Source organism: Equus caballus, chromosome 20, assembly GCF_041296265.1.
Source record: "Equus caballus isolate H_3958 breed thoroughbred chromosome 20, TB-T2T, whole genome shotgun sequence".
Classification (NCBI taxonomy): domain Eukaryota; kingdom Metazoa; phylum Chordata; class Mammalia; order Perissodactyla; family Equidae; genus Equus; species Equus caballus.
Window position 1 is genome coordinate 33,218,144 of NC_091703.1, and position 17,330 is coordinate 33,235,473.

General features: G+C 53.3%; 2 protein-coding genes and 1 long non-coding RNA gene across 37 annotated transcripts in view; 2 read left to right on the forward strand and 1 right to left on the reverse strand.

The window, feature by feature from the left end:
* Positions 1 to 2,661, forward strand: part of LOC111769200 (uncharacterized) — a 23,171-nt gene extending 20,510 nt beyond the window's left edge. For both annotated transcript variants that reach the window (XR_011429955.1, XR_002802016.2), the window contains one exon: positions 586 to 2,661. This is a non-coding gene — a long non-coding RNA (uncharacterized lncRNA). The remainder of the gene's footprint in view (positions 1 to 585) is intronic.
* Positions 955 to 13,017, reverse strand: CCHCR1 (coiled-coil alpha-helical rod protein 1). Of its 28 annotated transcripts, none has more exons than XM_070245191.1 (18): positions 12,727 to 12,909; positions 11,604 to 11,736; positions 11,312 to 11,525; positions 10,048 to 10,345; positions 7,821 to 7,984; positions 7,587 to 7,722; positions 7,262 to 7,372; positions 6,902 to 7,051; positions 6,212 to 6,322; positions 5,994 to 6,100; positions 3,756 to 3,868; positions 3,527 to 3,572; positions 3,235 to 3,371; positions 2,918 to 3,106; positions 2,721 to 2,822; positions 1,755 to 1,906; positions 1,474 to 1,603; positions 955 to 1,246 (listed from the first exon to the last, which is right to left on the reverse strand). In XM_070245191.1, exons 2-18 carry the CDS (start codon positions 11,617 to 11,619, stop codon positions 1,134 to 1,136), a joined length of 2,289 nt encoding a protein of 762 aa, XP_070101292.1. In that variant the 5' UTR covers positions 11,620 to 11,736; positions 12,727 to 12,909; the 3' UTR covers positions 955 to 1,133. The 28 variants fall into 28 exon arrangements, with proteins under 28 accessions (XP_070101292.1, XP_023479956.2, XP_070101294.1 ...); XM_023624188.2 differs by having other exon boundaries at positions 1,474 to 1,645; XM_070245193.1 differs by having other exon boundaries at positions 11,604 to 11,670; positions 12,727 to 12,875.
* On the forward strand, positions 12,912 to 16,980 carry TCF19 (transcription factor 19). Of its 7 annotated transcripts, none has more exons than XM_070245214.1 (5): positions 12,912 to 13,303; positions 14,183 to 14,276; positions 15,794 to 15,928; positions 16,198 to 16,228; positions 16,550 to 16,980. In XM_070245214.1, the coding sequence occupies exons 1-5, from the start codon at positions 13,043 to 13,045 to the stop codon at positions 16,557 to 16,559; spliced, it is 531 nt and encodes a 176-aa protein (XP_070101315.1). In that variant the 5' UTR covers positions 12,912 to 13,042; the 3' UTR covers positions 16,560 to 16,980. The 7 variants fall into 7 exon arrangements, with proteins under 7 accessions (XP_070101315.1, XP_070101312.1, XP_070101309.1 ...); XM_070245209.1 differs by having other exon boundaries at positions 12,945 to 13,303; positions 15,370 to 15,928; XM_070245210.1 differs by having other exon boundaries at positions 13,078 to 13,303; positions 13,711 to 14,276; positions 15,370 to 15,928.
* Positions 16,981 to 17,330: the final 350 nt, after the last annotated feature.

Genomic DNA, 17,330 nt, shown 5'->3' on the forward strand with positions numbered 1-17,330 from the left:
AACTCACTTCCTTCCCAAGTTGTTCCCCAAGGTGAGGGACACCCCTCTCCCTCTGTGGCTCAGTGCAGCCTTCATTCCTCTCCTCCCCTGTGCCACCCCACCCCATCCTGGAGCGCCCCATCCTGGAGCGCCATCCCTGCCCAGCCTCCCGCAATGCCATCCTAACTGGTCTCCCTGCTCCCACTCTGCATCCCTCCCCTACACCCAAACACAGCCTCCACAGCCAGCCACGGGGTCTCTTAAAAATGTAAATCCAATTGTGTGGCTGCTTCCCAGTTTAAAAAATACTCCAAGGGGGTTCTAGTGACTTAGAAGAAAACCCAAACCCTGCCAGGTCCAGGCCTCTCCCTGCAGCACCCTCCATCACTCTCCCTCCTGCCCTCTGCAGGAACTCTTCTCCCAGGGGGTCACACAGCTTGCTCCTCTCTCCACTCAGATCTCAGCACAACGTCCCCTCCTCAGAGGCCTTTCCTGTCCCCTCATCTAATGCCGCCCCGACAGAGTCAGTTTCTATCTCATCATTGTAATTTGCTTTCTCTTCATAGCACTTGTTATTGTCTGAAATGCTCTTGTTCGTTCATTTAGGTACTTGTCCATCATCTGTCTCTTCCACTAGGATGGACATGCCATGGGAGCAGGGACCTGTCTGTCGGCTGCCACTGTAGCCCTGACCTAGGACACTGCCTGGCTCTGAGAGTCCCGTTGAATGAGTAAATGTTTTATCTTCCTCTGCGCTGGCACTGGAAGATCATCTTCCAGAGGTAAAGAGATTTAAAACAAAAGTTGAAAATAAAGAAAACCTGGAGCTTCTCAAAAAAACTTCCCAAGCAGCCTAGGAAAGGGGTTTTTGAAAGAGGTACCATCTAGAGAAAGAGCTGTGTATGGGACCACTTCTCACACTTCCCTGAAGAGATCTCCCTTACATTCCCAGAGATAACATGTCCAAACGACGACTCCTACTATAGTCATCTTTATTGAGCCACAGGAGAATTCACAGACATCTTGATGGCTGGTGTCCACGAGGGCAGCTGGATGGGGAAGAGGGCTGGGATGTCCCCCCCACCCCCCACCCCACTTCTCCACAAATCTCTGGGACCCCCTTAAGCTCCCAGGTGCTCAGAGCATCCGGCTGCTCAGGAGCAGACTGAAGCAGGAGAGTTCTGGTTGTCTCCTTGAGGAATGGCTTGCTCTTTGCAAATGGTCTCACTCAGGCCCTGGAGGTCATCGAGCAGGACACAGAGGGATCCTAGGAAAGAAGACCCCAACGGATAAGAGCCGGACAAGAGAAGGCTGTCTTGGTTACCGTGCAGAGTAACCTTCTCTGAGGCAGAAGGTTCTCTGGTCCAACGTGGGCGTGGATACAAGAGGCTGGGGGTCTCCAAGGGTCACAGAGAACAAGGCTCATGTCCTCAAGTATCTGGAGGAGAGGTTGCTGAAGTCCCCCCACTTGTCTCCTCCTACCTAGACCATTACCTTTCGTGGCCTGCCTGGTGGAGAATGCCGCTGCTGGAGGGGCAGGTGCTGAAGACTCTGGGGGCCTGGGGCTGGACTCCACAGACTTCCCCTTCTCCATTAGGGAAGGAAGAACTGCCAAGAGTCGCTGCTGCTTGTAACGGGAGAGGAGACCCTCCTGCTGCAAGGTGGCCTGGGAAGGAGAGGGTTAAACGCCACCTAACCCAGGCAGAGCCTCCCCCTCCCCTTTCCACACCTCTCACCCCAACCAACCCCAGGGCCCAGTCTCTGCCGTCCCCTACCAGCATGAGGTTCTTGTCCCTCTCCAGCTCCTGCAGGCGCTGTGTCAGCCGCAGCCCCTCCTCCTTCCTGGCCTCATCCTGCAGGCGCCTGAGCTCCTGGTTCCGCTCCTTTTCCCTGACGGCTTTGCGCTGGATTTGACGCAGGGAGACCACTGCAGGGAAGCCAGGGCACAGAGGGGACAGGTGTGGGGCAGCCCAGGGGCAGTGAAGCACCAGAAAAAAAGACTGGAATGACAGGCAAGAATGCTGGGTCCCCAGCTCTGTGACGGGGGGAAGCCACTTACACTCCGTGGCTCTCAGTCTCTTGTGTACAGTGGGAGGGTGGGCTGCTGCTCTAGGAGCCTATGAATCGGTGAAGCCAAAGTACCTTCCCCATGCCCAAACCTTCCCGGAGTCCCTTAGGAGAAATCTGAATATGGACTGGACATGAGATTTTGTGCAATTAATGTTCATTTTCTTAAAGTGTAACAATGGTATGGAGGTTTCACAGGAAATTTTCCTCTTTGTGGGAGACACAGCTGATGTTTGCAACTTACTTTAAATGATTCCAAAAAATGTACATATTGATGTGTGTGTGTATATAGATAGAGAGGAACGTGACAAGGTTAGTAACTGCTGCATCTAGTTAGAGAAGGTGCATGAGTATCCATTACATGATTCTTCTGAACTTGTCTAGGTGTTGGAAGTTCTTCTCAATAAAAAGTCGGGGGTAATCATGGGTGTGAGATGTTGGGACGGTGGTTGCCTTTGTGGAGGGGAGTGACCGGCAGGGGCTCCAGGGCTGGTCACATGCTGTTGCTTGACCTGAGTGCTACCTATATGGGTGTGTACACCACCTGAGAATTCATCAGCGCCATGTCTTGATAACTTCATTATTTGCATGCTTTAAAAAACTTTTTTTAAATAACCTTATGTCTCAATACTGCCTTCTTCCTGGAAGCCCATATCCACTCCAGCAAATCTCACCGGCCTTGGCATGCTCCCGCCGAGCCTCGTTCAGTCTCCTTTCTGTTTCTAAGAGCTGTTCCCGCAGGCGAGTTTCCACTTCAGCCACCTTCTCTTGCAGAGCTGGGGTGAGGCGCAGATGGGGTGTGGCAGGGGGAGCCCTGGTTCATGGTTCCCACCCCACCCTCCATGGATTTGCCCATTTCCCCTGTGCACACCTTGCCCATAGATCTCCTGTTGCTGGGTCAGCTCCTGCCGGAGACTGGCGGCCTCCTCTGTGCTCTCCTGCTGGCCCTGGCGAGCCGCTTCCAGCTGCAGCCCCACACTGGCCAGGGACTCCTGGGTCTGCTGCAGCTCCTGCTCCAGCTGCTGGGCGACCTCGTTCAGCTTCTGCCTCTCTGCCTCCCCTGGGAAGAGGAGGTGCTCACTCAGGCCTCTCCTTGCCCTGGATGCCAGCTCTTGCCTGTTTCTCTCCATCCCCAACACACCAGACTCTGGCCCCTGCGGGAGCTCAGTGAGTCAGGACCAGGCGTACCTTGCTCCCGGGCCCGGCCCACCTCCTGCTGGATGATGTGGGCACTCAGCTGCAGTTCTGCATCCAGGCGGTTCCGTTCTTCCCGCAACTGCTCTAACTCCAGGCTCACATCTATAGCCGGTGGGGGTGGAGGGCAGCTGAGACAGGAGGAGAAACAGAGTCAGAGGAACTCACCCACCTGCCTCACCCTCAAGTCATCCCTCCTCGGTCCTCACTGTTAGGGGTCCCAGCAACAAACACCTTAAAGCCCCACTCCCCTCCCTGATCCACCTCAAAGTGCCCGGAACTTCACCTCTCCTGGCGCAGCTGAGCAAGGGCCAGTTTTCGAGCCATCAGGCCTGGGGAGAAAAGGCCGAGAGCTACAGCAGGATAACTTTGTGGAGGAGAAAAGGGGAGATGAGGGAGTAAGGGGAAAAGATGCTTGGACCCGTGAGAAGGAGGCAGGAGGATGAAGGTGGGATGAGAGAGGGCTGGTGGGGCAGGGGCAGGGCTAGGGTGCATCTGGGAGTCACCCTACCCACCCCGAATGGTGTGGACCTTGCGGACGGCATAGCTGACTCGGTTGCTGAGGCTGGGCAGCCGGGCTGCAGCCTGCTCCACCTTGGCCATGGTGCACTGGAGCCAGGTCTGAAAGCTAGAGAAGGCGGGAGGTCACTGACCTTCCAACCCCACCTCCTTCCCAAAAGGAGTTGACTCCCTCTGCCCTGTCCTGCTATGTACATGCATGGGGAAAGCAGGGCAGGGGAAGTCAGAGCAGGGAAAAGAGAAGCTGAGGCCAAGAGCAGGGGCCCCAACTCTGCACCTGCCAGTCATGTCTGAGCTCCTCAGTGGATAAAAGAAGAAAATCTGAGAGCTTAAGCCCTTTAGTGACTATCGGGTAAAAATGATCCACTTGCTCATAAGGAAAGCACAGCTTTCTGGTCCCAAAACCCATGGTAAGCTTCTTGTGTGGGTCCTAGCAATCAGTGTCTTTAAAAACAGCCCTGCAGTAAAAACCATAATGAGGTTCCCGAAGTCAGACCTTATCTGGCCCAGATGCCATAGCACAGCAAAGAGTTCACTGAAAACGATTCTACGGTGGCAAAAATGAGTGCTGTACGGCTGCCTAATCTCCAGCTCATTCTGACTTCACCTGCTCGCCCCTGGACATGTCTCTGGGTTTAGGGAATCTCCTGGTGCTGTATGGGTTATATGAAGTTATGTGCATTTCTCTAAGGAACAAAGCCCATAGCTTCCATCAGTTCTAAGGGGCCCTTGCCACAAGGCGGCATTAAATGGCTGTGTATCTTCTCAAACAACCTGAGAAGCTTATTTCTCACGATCTATTTTTTGGTCACTATTATGCATCAGAGATCAAAGTCATCCTCTCTAACAATTCCCTGATACCAGTGGAGGCAGGCCCATGATTTATCAGTGGGTGGTACCCAAAGCAGGGCCAGTGTGGCTCATGAGAGCTCAGAACCCTAACCAGGCCCCCGGGGAGGAGGCCCAGGCAGTATCCAGAGGCAGGGCAGGAACTCCCCAGGAGAGTCCAAGTCTGCACCGACAGAAAAACAAGCGGCCCTCAAAAGCTGGGGGTCATGTCCCTAGCAGCACAGCAGAGATCACTTTTATCTGAAAATGGTGTGAGTGGGTACTTCAACACCTACTGCGGGGGCTCTTACGAAAGCCATTTTCTGGTAAGGTCTCCAAGCGATCTACAGACTAACAAACCTGGCAACAAACCAAGTTTGGGTTGTTTTAAGCCTAGGGGACTTTCTGGCAATAAAATCATTAATAAGAACCATTGCAGTGATGTCCTGGTACTGAAGTAAAACCCTGTCCACAGCGCTTCTCTCTCCTCTCCTAGAGGTAGGAGGCACATGCAATGGATTGAATCTGGGTGGTGGTTCATCATAACTAGTCTCTCTTGTCCTGTGCATGTTTGAAATTTTTCATAATTTTTTAAAGTTAAATTAGTCCCCAAGGTACAAATCCAACAGAAGGGGCTAGTGGGCAAGGACCCATCCTGCATCACAACTTTGCTAAACCAAAAACTGTTATGTGATCCATCAAGAAGAGCCTCATGGGAACAGCAGACTTCTGCAGAGTACAGACAACAAGCCAGGCACTGTGCTAGGATCTTTATGTGGATCCCTCTCAGCACCCCAACGTCCACGGCTGAGGGGGGCTGTTACCAATGTGAAGAAGCTTGTGTTTCTCCTTAGATGGCTTTCTAAAGCTTATGTAACAAGAGTTGGGAAGAAAACTAGGAAGTTGGTATGAGAGACACAGGCTTGCAATTGACCGAGAAGGAAACTGGCATACATTTTAGATGGAGTATCTAGTAGGCCAGTAGGTGTACAGCTTTAAAATAAAGAGTAAATTTTTTTTCAACTCCTCAGGGTATGCCTGTAAAATTTTAAAGGAAGGAAGGAAAACCAAGTAGCCACACTCCCCATCCTCCGACAGCTCAGTAGGTGGAGATCCTCCCAGGTGCTCTGTTTAGCTCAAGCCGGTACTAGACCGAACTGCAGGAGGCGTTGCCTCACCTCCAACAAAGTGTGCAGTGGGAGTCATAACAAGCGAGCCTGGTGTGAACGTGGAGGGGGTGCCCCAGGAAAACACAAACACAAGGACTTGTACAGGGCTACCTACCTCTGCCTTGCATACTCCAGCTGACAGCTCTCCAGCCCCTCTTGCCTGAGGCTCTTGAACTCCAAGGTGCCCAAGAAGCTGGGGAAGCAGAAATACCACTCCACACCCCCCTCCCAAGGTACCTGCTGACAGCATTGGCTACAAGCTTCAGCTGCTCCTCGGCCATGGCCGTCTGCTGCTGCCGCCGGCGCTGGGCCTCCTGAACCCGGCTCAGCTCCACCTGCAGGGCCTGGGAAGGATGCGGTAAAGACAAGGGTCCCCTCCCCACGGCTCTGGCCCACAGACCCGGGCCAGGGATTTCCCTGGCCTCCCTTAGCCTCTGCCTGTCTCAGACACTGACCTTGGCGCCCATCCGCTCCACCTCCACCTCTGCGGCTTTGTCCTGCAGGGAGCGCTGCAGGATGGCCTGCTCCTGGCTCTGGGCTGCAGCTCTTTCCTGGAGCTCTGCCACCTGCGGGAGGAGAGGAGGCAGGGCATGGCTAGAGCAGCAAGCTGGAGGGCGGGCACTGGAATGAAGGGGCAGGTGCCCAGGTCTCTGAAAGAATGCCATGCAGGGAGACAAGGAGCTTGGGTTCCCGAGAATGGAGTCTGAGTCCAGGTTTCCTTCCAGAAGCATGTTCCATGTGCCCACACCTTGAGAAACTGCCCTGTGACCCACCCACAAGGACCTACCACCTCTGCCCATGCCTCCCATCCTTAGACACTGTCACCTCCTCAGAGAGGCCGTTCCTGACCATCCTGCCTAAGGCTGGCCCACCCCACGGTCTCTGTCTCTCACAGGATCTGTTACATTTTTCTCTAGAGCACATATAACTACCTGACATCATCTAATTGTTTTCTTGCCTATTACGTGACTCCCGCTCCTATGTAAGCTCCTATGTAATATAAGCTCCTTAGAGCAGGTACTTGTCTGTCTTTGTTCAGGGCTGTGTTCCCAGTACGTGGTAACCACGCAATAAATATTTGTTGAATAAATGTCACCCCATATGTAAGGAGCAAGGAGTTGGGAAGAAAGAGGGCACCAAGTGACCTGTCCCTTCAGCTGCTCCTTGCATCCTCTGTGCTCCAGCTCCTGGGCCTTCAGCTGCACCATGAGGGCAAACACCTTCTCCCGCCAGCCCTTCAGCAGGGACTGGCACTTCCTGGTGAACTCAGGCTCCAGGGAATCTGAAGGCTGAACCTGCAAGGTGGAGGAATGGGGAAAGTGTGGGCTCCTGGGGAGCAGAGGAAGGAGGTGTTTTCTGTTTCTTCTGTCCTGCCCCAGCAACAGGAGACACAGGGAGAATACGCCTTCAAGGAAAGAAAGATCCCGGCAGGTTCTGGCAGCACAGCAACCCCTCCCACCCACAGAGAGGTGCCGGGGGAAGCGGGGCCTGGGGCAGGGGCCTACCTTCCTGGCCAGCTCCTCCTCCTGCATGGAGAGGATGTGCATGAGGCTCTGCACACGCACCTGCAGCAGCTCTGCTGTGGTGTGCAGGCCATCCCGGTCCTCCTGCAAGTGCTGTGGGTGGGAGAGGGAGGGAGAGAGCAGCCGCCTCCATAGGGCCACCATGCCGGCCCTCAGGCAGCAGCCAGTCTGCACCCTCTCAACAGCAATGCCTTCTCTCCTGGGGACTGTTTTCTTCTCCAGGGGCCACCCCTCTCCCAAGACCTGATCCTTGAGCCCTCCAGTCCCACTCCCCATCCTGGCACAGATGCACCCTGCACTCTCTCACCTGCACAGTTTCTAGAAGCTCCTGTCGCTCTGATTCCCATGTCCGGCTCTGGACCTCGGGAGCGACTTGTTCCCCAACATATCTCCTTAGATTCTCAACCAAGTTCACCTGAGCCTCCAAGTCTTCTTGGGTCTTGCTAGGGTTGAGGTGGAAATAGGGGAACCATCAGTGGGGCACCCTAGAGACCTGCCCCACCCACATCTCCCTTTAGCCACCTCCCTCCCCACCCCTTACCTCAGCTGCTTCCGCAGCAGCTCGGCCTCCCTCTGGGCCACAGCCAGCTCCTTGGCTTCCCCGGCCCTCTTGGTTTCCAGACTATTCAGAGACTTCTCCAAGCCCTCAGCTTTGTGGGTCAAACTGGAAAGAGCCTCCTGGTGAGCCTGCGTCAAGGAGGAGAGCTGCAGAGAGAAGAGGGGGCTCAGCAGGGGCCAGCTCTCTCCCACATCTGGGCTTTCAAAATCCCCCCTGCTTTGGCCCTGTCCCAAATCACCCAACTGCGCATGGCAAAATCGAGACTTGGCGCCTCACTCTCCCCTGTCACCCTCCCATTCATCAGCAGTTCCTGTCAGGTCTCCTCCCCAAACATGTCTCACTCCTCTCCATCTCCACTGCCACCAGCTGAGGTAAGCTACCCTCACCTCTGGCCTGGACAATGGCAACAACCTCCTGACCGGTCTTTAAAAACCTCCAGTGGCTGACCATGGCACCCAGACAAAAATTCAGCTTCTCTCAGTCTGCCAAGCCCATCACAGCCCAGCCTCTGCCCACTTCCCTGAGCCCATCTCCTACCGATCTCCCACTGCCCACTCTGCTGCAGCCAGTGCCCTCCCTTCTTCACCCCAACAAGCCAGCTCTTTCCCACCTCAGAGTCTACCTGAAGGCTTGGCCTCCCCACTCCTCAAATCCTGGGTGACATCACCTCCTCGGGAAGGCCTCCCTGGGCTGCAGTCCCCACCCACCACCCGCTCTGTCCTATCACCTGGTCATGGCCTTCCAGCACTTACTATCAACTGAAGTGAACTCCTGCATGTGCTTACTATCTGCCACACCCCCTTTGAAAGGAAGCTCTGGGAAGCTTGTCTTTTTCTCTCTGTACCTCAAACGGTGGTAAGGGTGTTGGAGACACTGAAAGAGCCGTGGGACTGATGGTGAAGGAGGGAGAGTGCTGCCCTCATTTCTGGTGTGGCCCCCTCTAGTGCAATCTCCATACCACAAAGTGATCATTTAGGACTTAAATCACAAAACTAGTCATTTTAGACATAAAATACAAATCTGATCATGTCATCTCCCTGTTTAAAACCTTTCAACGGTTGCTCATTGCTCTTAAGGTAAAGTATAAAGTTCTGAACAGGCCCGAGGCCTCACAATCCTCACACCATCCAGAGCCCCTCTGGCCTCTTCCTGTCCCCCATGCTGCCAAGTGTCGCACCAGCTCCCATCGCGTCCCCACCTGCCTCCTCACCAGCCGACTCCTATTCAGCACAAATGTCAACTCTTATCATTAAACATCTTTCGTGAATCTAAAGGCCCTTTATACTTTCCTTTGAACTCTCTCCTTTGTCAATTTTCTGGCTGGATTGCTGTCTTTCCCTTATCAATTTCTAGGCACACATTATATAGTGAGGATATCAGCCTTTTCCTGTGATATGAGCTGTAAATATTCTTCCCTAGTTTATCATTTATCCTTTGATTTTACTTTTATTTTGTCATTGCTAAATTCAGTATTATACAGTGTATCAATCTTTTCTTTAATGGCTCTGGATTTTGATTCATAAGTACAGGCCTTCCCCATTCCAAGGTTATAAAGGAATTCACCCATGTTTTCTTCCAGTGCCTTTATCGTTTCATTTCTTAACATGTCGACCGATTAGGGTGGCCTTCCCTAACCCCCTACCAGGTTAGGGCTTCCTTGTCCTTCTCCTTTATGGCACTTCTCCCAATTGCAATGAATTAATTAGGATTAAATTAAGTGTTAAATGTGTGTGTCCCCCATTAGGCTATTAGCTCCACTCACAAGGACTCAGGCTGATTTGCTTACCCCAGAGTCCTGGCTCCTATCTCAGGGATGGCAGAGTGAACACTGCTAAATGCTTGCTGACTGAATAATCTTCTCTCCCCAGTCCACCTTAGGACCCCACTCCCACCTTTCTCACCCCTCTGCCCACGCGCCAAGGCTCCCAGATGAACTGAGTATCTGGAGCAAAGTAGGAAGACAGTCTACTTCCTACTGGAAGGGGAAGGAGGGCTTCAAGTGGTGGGGGGTCACCTGAGCCTGGAAAAAAGTGCGATCTGAGTAAGCCCAAAACACCCAAGTTCTCCCTCTTTCCAGGTCATCTGTTTTTTCACCTTCCAAAAATCTCATCACTCCACTGCTGGTGGCCTTTTTGGTTCCCGCTCTCTGCTTGGAAGCTACTGCCAGTTCACCATTATGAAACTGAACCCTTCCCACTCCCACATTCACCTGCTCTTGGTGCAGCCTCTGAACCTCCTCCAGCTCCCGCTGGCTCCCCTCTTCCAGGTTCTTCCGGACAACCTCGGCCCCGGCCAAGGCAGCACGCAGGCCCTCAGCCTCAGCTCGGCCAGCCTTCTCTGCCCGTGCCACAGCCTCCAGCTCCATGGCCTGGGCCTCCAGCCTCATCTTCTGCTGCAGTGAGGTCTCCCGCAGGGCCCGGACCTCCTCCTCAAGCCGCCACAGCTCTTGCAGCTGCCGAGAGATCAGCTCAGCCTGCTGGCTCAGGGCCTGCGACCCCTCCAGGGACCTTCAAAGATAGATTAGCATAGGTGAGACCTGTCTCTGGTGCTAGGAAAGTGGCCAAGGGCATAAATGGAAACAGGAGAAGGAGAAGAGAATCCTTCTCTTCCCACATGGGGAGATGAGGAGGATGAAGCTGGGCCATGGGGATCTCTGCATTTCCCTCACCATTGTCATTCGTCGAGGCCCTACTAAGCACATCAGGTCCACTGTCTGGGCTCACAGGACCTAAGGCTAGCTGAGATCATGGAACACGATCTCTAGAGAGAGCTATATACAGGCAGATATATTAAACATCAACTGTGCACATCATTAGGCCACACATTCTGAATTGGAGAGGCTGGAAGAACATGCAGAGACTTCTGAATTCTGATTTAAGGGCAAGGAAAAGTTTGAGGCAGGTATGAAGAAAGAGGGGAGAATTGCCACCTCCTGAAACCCACTCCAGTGCTCCCCTTTCATCATCATTATCCTTCCTCTTTGATGGGGTCCAAGGTAGACCCATCTGCAATTCCACTCTAGGGCAAAATGGCAGCATGACGTTCCACTACATTTGGGAAAAGACGCACACAAAACGTCAAGAATTTTTACAGACAACACATGACAAATAGCATGACCACCTCCAATGGCATGTACTCCATCCGAATGAATCCACATACTACAGTACACAGTCTATACTCCTAGTTCACACTTCTTCATCTTGCCTTATACTATGCTTATTATGATCAGCTGTTGGTCAGTCTCTTAGGAGGTTAAATTCCTTGATAGCAGGGTTTCTCTTATTCATTTTTGTTATCCCCATCCCAAGCATCTAACACACTGCCTTGTTATTTATGCATTGTAGGCACCAATAGTTGCCTATGTAAAAATAACCAAATTATAGAACTAAGGGTTGAAATAGGGTAAGGAATCTTTTTCAGTGAAGAAGGGTCACTGGCAAGCAAGCCCAAGAAAAGTGATAATGGATCCCTACCTGCCTCTCTGCCTTGGCTCCTGACCATTGCCAGAAACACCTCGTTCCCACATGATCACTTGAGGTCTCTGGTTGTCTGGCCGCCTCTCTAAGACATCTTGATGGGCCAGGGGTTGGACCAGGGGAATGTCTGAGATCCAGGTGGGAGCCATTCTTGGCACAGCTGGAAGGGGTCGAGCTTGGAAGTGGGATGGGGGAATCAGCCCAGTGGAACCTGAGGAATCACAAGGACAAAGATGGTCAGCTTCCCAGGGAGAGGCAATCACCAGTCCCCTTGCCAGGTCCCACTGACCTGAAGGTCGAAACATTTCCACATTATTTGAAGTCTCTAGATTCAGTGTCCAGCCATCTATGTTCCCCTGGACAATAGGAGAAACAAGGACACTCCAATTCAATTTTCAGGCCACCTTCCAAAGAGAAAGCCCCTACAATAACAAAGTCACAATCCTTAAATAACAGCCAGGTCCAACCAACCCTTAGCTCCTCTTTTCCTGCTTTCCAAAAGAAGCAGGAAATACCCGAAGATCACTTGCTTGACCTAATCTAGTTCCTGACAGAACTATGACAATAAGCATGAGATGGAGGGAATTTACTGAGACGGGCTGAGAGGGAGCTCTCTTAGGCTTTACTCATACTTTGAGGACTCTGGGAGTGCCTTTACCCTCCTCAAGTTTCTATAGTCTCTGCCGTTCCTGGTCGGAGGTGAGAAAGGAGGTATGCTGTGCAGGGGTTGTGAGCCCAATCTCCAGAGTTCTCTCCACGGCTCAGCAAGGCCTTGGGGAAGCCCATCCAGACCCCACCAAGCCATGCCTCCTGGGTCCTTCCCTATTCAAGTGGTGGCCCCAGGCCTGGTCCCAGAAGAATCTGGCTACATGTAGGGTAGGATGCCTCCCCAGGACCCCTGGGAATCCAAGCAGCCTAGATCCCTTGGCAGAAAAGCCAGCTTCCTGACATCTCATCCAAACCCTTCCAACAACTTTCTTCTCAGTTTCTCTCTACTATCCCCTCAGCTTCCATTCCTGTCGCCCACCGTCCTCTCTCCGGAGTCCTAGAGCATAGAGAGGGTCTTCACTATCTCCCTACTCTCCCACCCGAATTCATCTATTCTCCCCCCAATCTGGGATTTCTCTGCCCCTCCCTCCCTCCTACTCTGTTTTTCTGAAGGAATTATTCTGTTCCCTCACTCTCACCCTCATCTCTCTATTCAATAGCCGGTTCTCTGCCCCCCCAACGCCCCAGATATCCCTGAGTCTTCACCCTGCCGGGCCCTGAGCTCTAAGGCTGTTCTGACGACCTCATCTGTTCTTTTACCCGGCCCCCCGTGCCCCGCTTCCCCTCTGCACCCCTGAACCCACCCTCGCTCCCCCGCTCAGCCCCTTCCCGCCCCCAACCGACTCTTCCCGAATGCCCCTTACCCAGCGCGAGAACCCCTCCCTCTGCCTTTTGACCACACCCCCTATATCTCGCCCCCGGGCGCGGCTTCCACTCCTGACCGCGCCTGCGCAAAGCGGGCAGGTTGGCGGGCCGCTCTAAAGCCCCATTTGACCCCGGAAGGAGGCAGGGAAGAGACGCACGCATGCGCACTAGTGTCTGAAGCCGGGCCCAATTACGGAGTTGAGACAGCTCCGCGCCCTGGCGGCTCCTCCCAACTCCGGGAACCCGGGAAAACGTGTGAACTAATCAGAAAAAGCGGAAGGCGGGAGATCAGAGACCCTCCCAGCGCGCCGCCCAATGGAGCGGAGGAGGGCAAATGATCTGGCCAATCAGGAATGGCACGGGGGCGGGCTCCCTCGGCGCGAAGTTCGGGCCCGGGAATTCCGAAGGCGGGGTCGGCGCTGCCCGCGCGCGGAGGCCGCGCCCCTTCTGGCCTCGGCTTCCTCGCTGTCAAACAGCCGCTGGAGCGCCGGCAGCGGCCGGAGCCCGAGGGGTCCCGGGGCCGCCGAGAGGCTGGCACTGCCTGGAGAGGAGATCACTCCGAGACTGCACCGCGCGGTAATCAGAAACGAGGCTGGGGCGTGGAGGGAAAAGGCTGGGTTTGCCTTGCATGATCTTGGGGAGCACTTTCCTCTGTTTTTATCCCACCTGGAGAAGCCGAGGTTTAGATCCATTTTGTTGGAGAGCGTAAGGACCCGTTTGCACTGCCTTTTGGGGGGTGACAGTGGATTCACTTCCCACTGGGGTTCAAGCTAATTAGTTATGAGTGAAGGATTGGCCAGAAGAGCGAGGCGCGGGCGAGCTAGATTACTCCATTTGGATGAGCAGATCTGACAGGAAAAAGCTGCTTTTCTCCAAATTACACTGAGGTGACAAGTTAGTATTGCACAGAAGCAGGGTCCCCCCATGCACACACCTACAGTATATTTCCCCAGAAGCTGCCTAATGTATATTGCCTTGCACAGATTGAAGGTTCTGCGAATATTTTGCGGCCTGAGGATCCGGTTCAACTAAGGTGCTGTAGGACGTGTTAGGGTTTGCACTGCACCGGGACCTTCTCCGAATTTTTCAGTTGCAAAGCTGCTTGACAGCCAATTTTGCATCGCGTGCCTAGGCTCCTTACCCTCCGAGTTTGCACTGTTCAAGGAGTGTGCTCAAAGCTGAAATTGCACAAAGTTCAGCTCAAGTTTGTGTCAGACGGAAAGTAACCTTAGCCCAGCCATGAATCGCCCAGGAGTGGGAAAGGTGACGGATTCCTGAAGTGGAAGAGGTGGTGGGGACGGGGCACCGCCCATGCTGCCCTGCTTCCAGCTGCTACGCATAGGGGGCGGTAGGGGCGGTGATCTCTACACCTTCCACCCCCCAAGCGAAGCTGGCTGCACCTATCGCTTGGGCCACAGGGCCGACCTGTGTGATGTGGCCCTGCGGCCCCAGCAGGAGCCTGGCCTCATCTCTGGAGTCCACGCGGAGCTGCACGCTGAGCGCTGGGGCGATGACTGGAGGGTCAGCCTGGAGGACCATAGCAGCCAAGGTGAGCAGTGAGCAGGGCAGCCTTGCACTTGGGCAGTCACAGTTCTGGGCTGGAATGATTAAGGGACTCCACAGAGACCCTGCCTGCCTCCCAGACTCCCTCTCAGGTTTGATGGACAGTTGTAGTCCAGTCCTCCATCTTCCCACCAGAAATGTGCTGTGTCAGAAATTCTTTGCCAGGCTGATCCTTGAGGGCCCCTGTTTAGCTCATGCTAGGACTGGGAGGTAGATCCAGGGCCTGGGGCATCATCAGGGAAGTACAAACTGTGGGGTTGCTCTGGGGCTGTTGGGGGCCAAGCTCAGACTTGACTCAGTTTCCAGCTTTGCTGAGATGTCTTGTTCCTGTCTTAGGGCAGTTATACGCTGAATTGTTTTAATGATCTTGGTCTGTGTCTTACTCCCTGGCTTGAGGGCAGCAACAGCCAGCCTCAGAAGTCCTGGGTTCACATCTGAGCTCTGCCACTGGGCCCTGGTGAAACCTCTGGCCTATTACTTTTCTTTGGGTCTTAGTTTCCTCTTAGGTAAAATCTAAGTCTTTGTAAGGTCTGTTTTGGAGTGTTGTGGGGATTGAATAACATTGGTAGCCAACAGTCATGCAGTGCTTACTATTACAAACCAGGCACTGTTTTAAGTGCATTGAATGTAGGTGAGCGTGAATATCATCCCCATCTTACAGGCAAGGGAGATGAGGTATGGAGAGGTTGACTTGTCCAGGGTCACATAGCTGGTAAGTGGTGGAGCTAGGATTTGAACCCACACAGGATGAGCTATGCTGATGATAACTTGAGTTGAGGCCGGATGAGTGTGTCTCTGAGAATTAGACCTCACTAGAGTGAGGGAAGGAGTCCATTCCCTTCGTGTGCCCTTTGGGAGGGCATAAGAAAAATAAATCTTGTTCCCAGCTCACAAGGAGCTTAATCTCTGATATCACCTGCTGAGGTACTTAGAATGTGAGAGAATTTCATGACAGGTGTCAAGTTCTTCCTCATGTGCCCCAGCAAATCAAACGGGGCCAGATTCCCCCACTCCTGACTGACTCTGGTCATTTCTGTTTTGTCCTTCTCTGTATCTGCCTGGTGTTTCACCATCAACAGGGACTTTGGTCAATAATGTCCGACTCCCAAGGGGTCACAGGCTAGAGCTGAGTGATGGTGACCTTCTGACCTTTGGCCCTGAAGGGCCCCCAGGAACCAGCCCCTCAGAGTTCTACTTCATGTTTCAGCAAGTCCGCGTCAAACCTCAAGATTTTGCTGCCATTACCATCCCACGGTCTAGGGGAGAAGAGGGAACCGGGGCTGGTTTCCGGCCCATGCTGCCCTCCCAGGGCGCTCCACAGCGCCCCCTCAGCACCCTCTCCCCTGCCCCCAAGGCCACGCTGATCCTCAACTCCATTGGCAGCCTCAGCAAGCTCCAGCCCCAGCCCCTCACCTTCTCCAGGAGTGGGGGTGGGCCACAGAGCTTGCCTGTTCCCACACCCCCTGGGGAAGTGGGGACCACTCCTTCTGCCCCACCCCCAAGGAATCGGAGGAAATCAGCTCACCGAGTGTTGGCAGAACTGGATGATGAGAGAGAGGCTCCCGAGAGCCCCCCACCAGTCCTTATGGAGCCCAGGAAGAAACTCCGTGTTGAGAAAACCCCACTTACACCCAGCGGGTAAGTGGAGATCGTTGTCTCAATTTCACTGGCTTTTTATTCATTTTTAGAGCTCCAGGCTGGGAGGTGGCCCTCTGCTCAGGGGAGGGAGATGGGAGGTGGGCAGAGGTGGAACACATGTTAGAATGGCAAGACCTGGTTTAGCTCTACTAACCAGCTTCACCATTAGTCTAGTGAGTCTATCTAGGTTCGCTCTGTGATTATCCAGGGGACAGTTCTAAGCTTCTACAGGTTTCCAGTGACCCTCGTTTTTATGTCACTTTCTTCAGAAATCGACGTGGGCGTCCTCGGAAGCACCCAGTGAGCACCCCCATGGCTCCCCCTGCAGTTGGGGGTGGGGAGCCCTGTGCAGCCCCTTGTTGCTGCCTGCCCCAAGAAGAGACAGTAGCCTGGGTTCAGTGTGATGGTTGTGATGTCTGGTTCCATGTGGCCTGTGTTGGCTGCAGCATCCAGGCTGCCAGGGAGGCTGACTTCCGGTGCCCAGGGTGTCGTATAGGCATCCCAACCTAAGGCCACCATCAAGGCACCAGAGGACAAAGCTGGCACCTCCAGGCCATGGGTGAACACAGTGGGATGCCACTGAGTCCTAAGAAATGCCCCCTTCTTCCCTTGCCTTCCCAGGAGGGAATGACTACAGGGGAAGGGTCCATTACTAAGGATATCGATTCAAGGCCTGGAGCAGGCCCTCATGGCCAAGGTGACAGAAGAGATGGCTTCCTACCAAAGATATTGCTGCCTGTAGGAAGTTCCCAGTGAGCTGAAAATTCCGTTACAAGCTGTAGGTCCTTGTTGTCATGGACACTAGAACATCTGTGGTCAGACCAACCATCAATTGCAGAGGCCATGCCTGGAAAGATGTAAGCCCCAGACTTGAACAAGTGAGTTCTTAATGTTCTTGGATGGCACCACCTAAGGAATTCTGGGAAAACCTAGACCACAGCCTCAAAACTTCCTGAACTTGTGGGTAGTTCTGCCACTGACCATGATGATCATGACCTGGCTTTTCACAGCTTTGCTTACATTTCCAAATAAAGAATGAGCATCTTCATTCATTCCTAGGCATTTACTCTTTTTGTGGGTCTGATACTCCTTGCTTTCCAATTCTTGGGAGAATGGATTTGGTAAGGTCTGGAAAACAAATTCCGAATCTCGGGGGAAGAGATGAGCAGACAAGGCACAGAGAAATATGAACCTGCTCACTGAAAACGTGCAAATATATGGGATGAGTTGGAGGTGGGAGACAGGAAAAAAGGAATCCAGGTAATTAAGGTTTCTAGTTTAAAGGAAAACAGATCCACTGCCATTAAAATAAGGTAGTTGGGGTTTTGGTTAAGTTCATAAAGGTGGCAGAACTTTACCAAGTCTCACCAGTGCTACCGGGAAGAGAGAAAACCTGGTACAC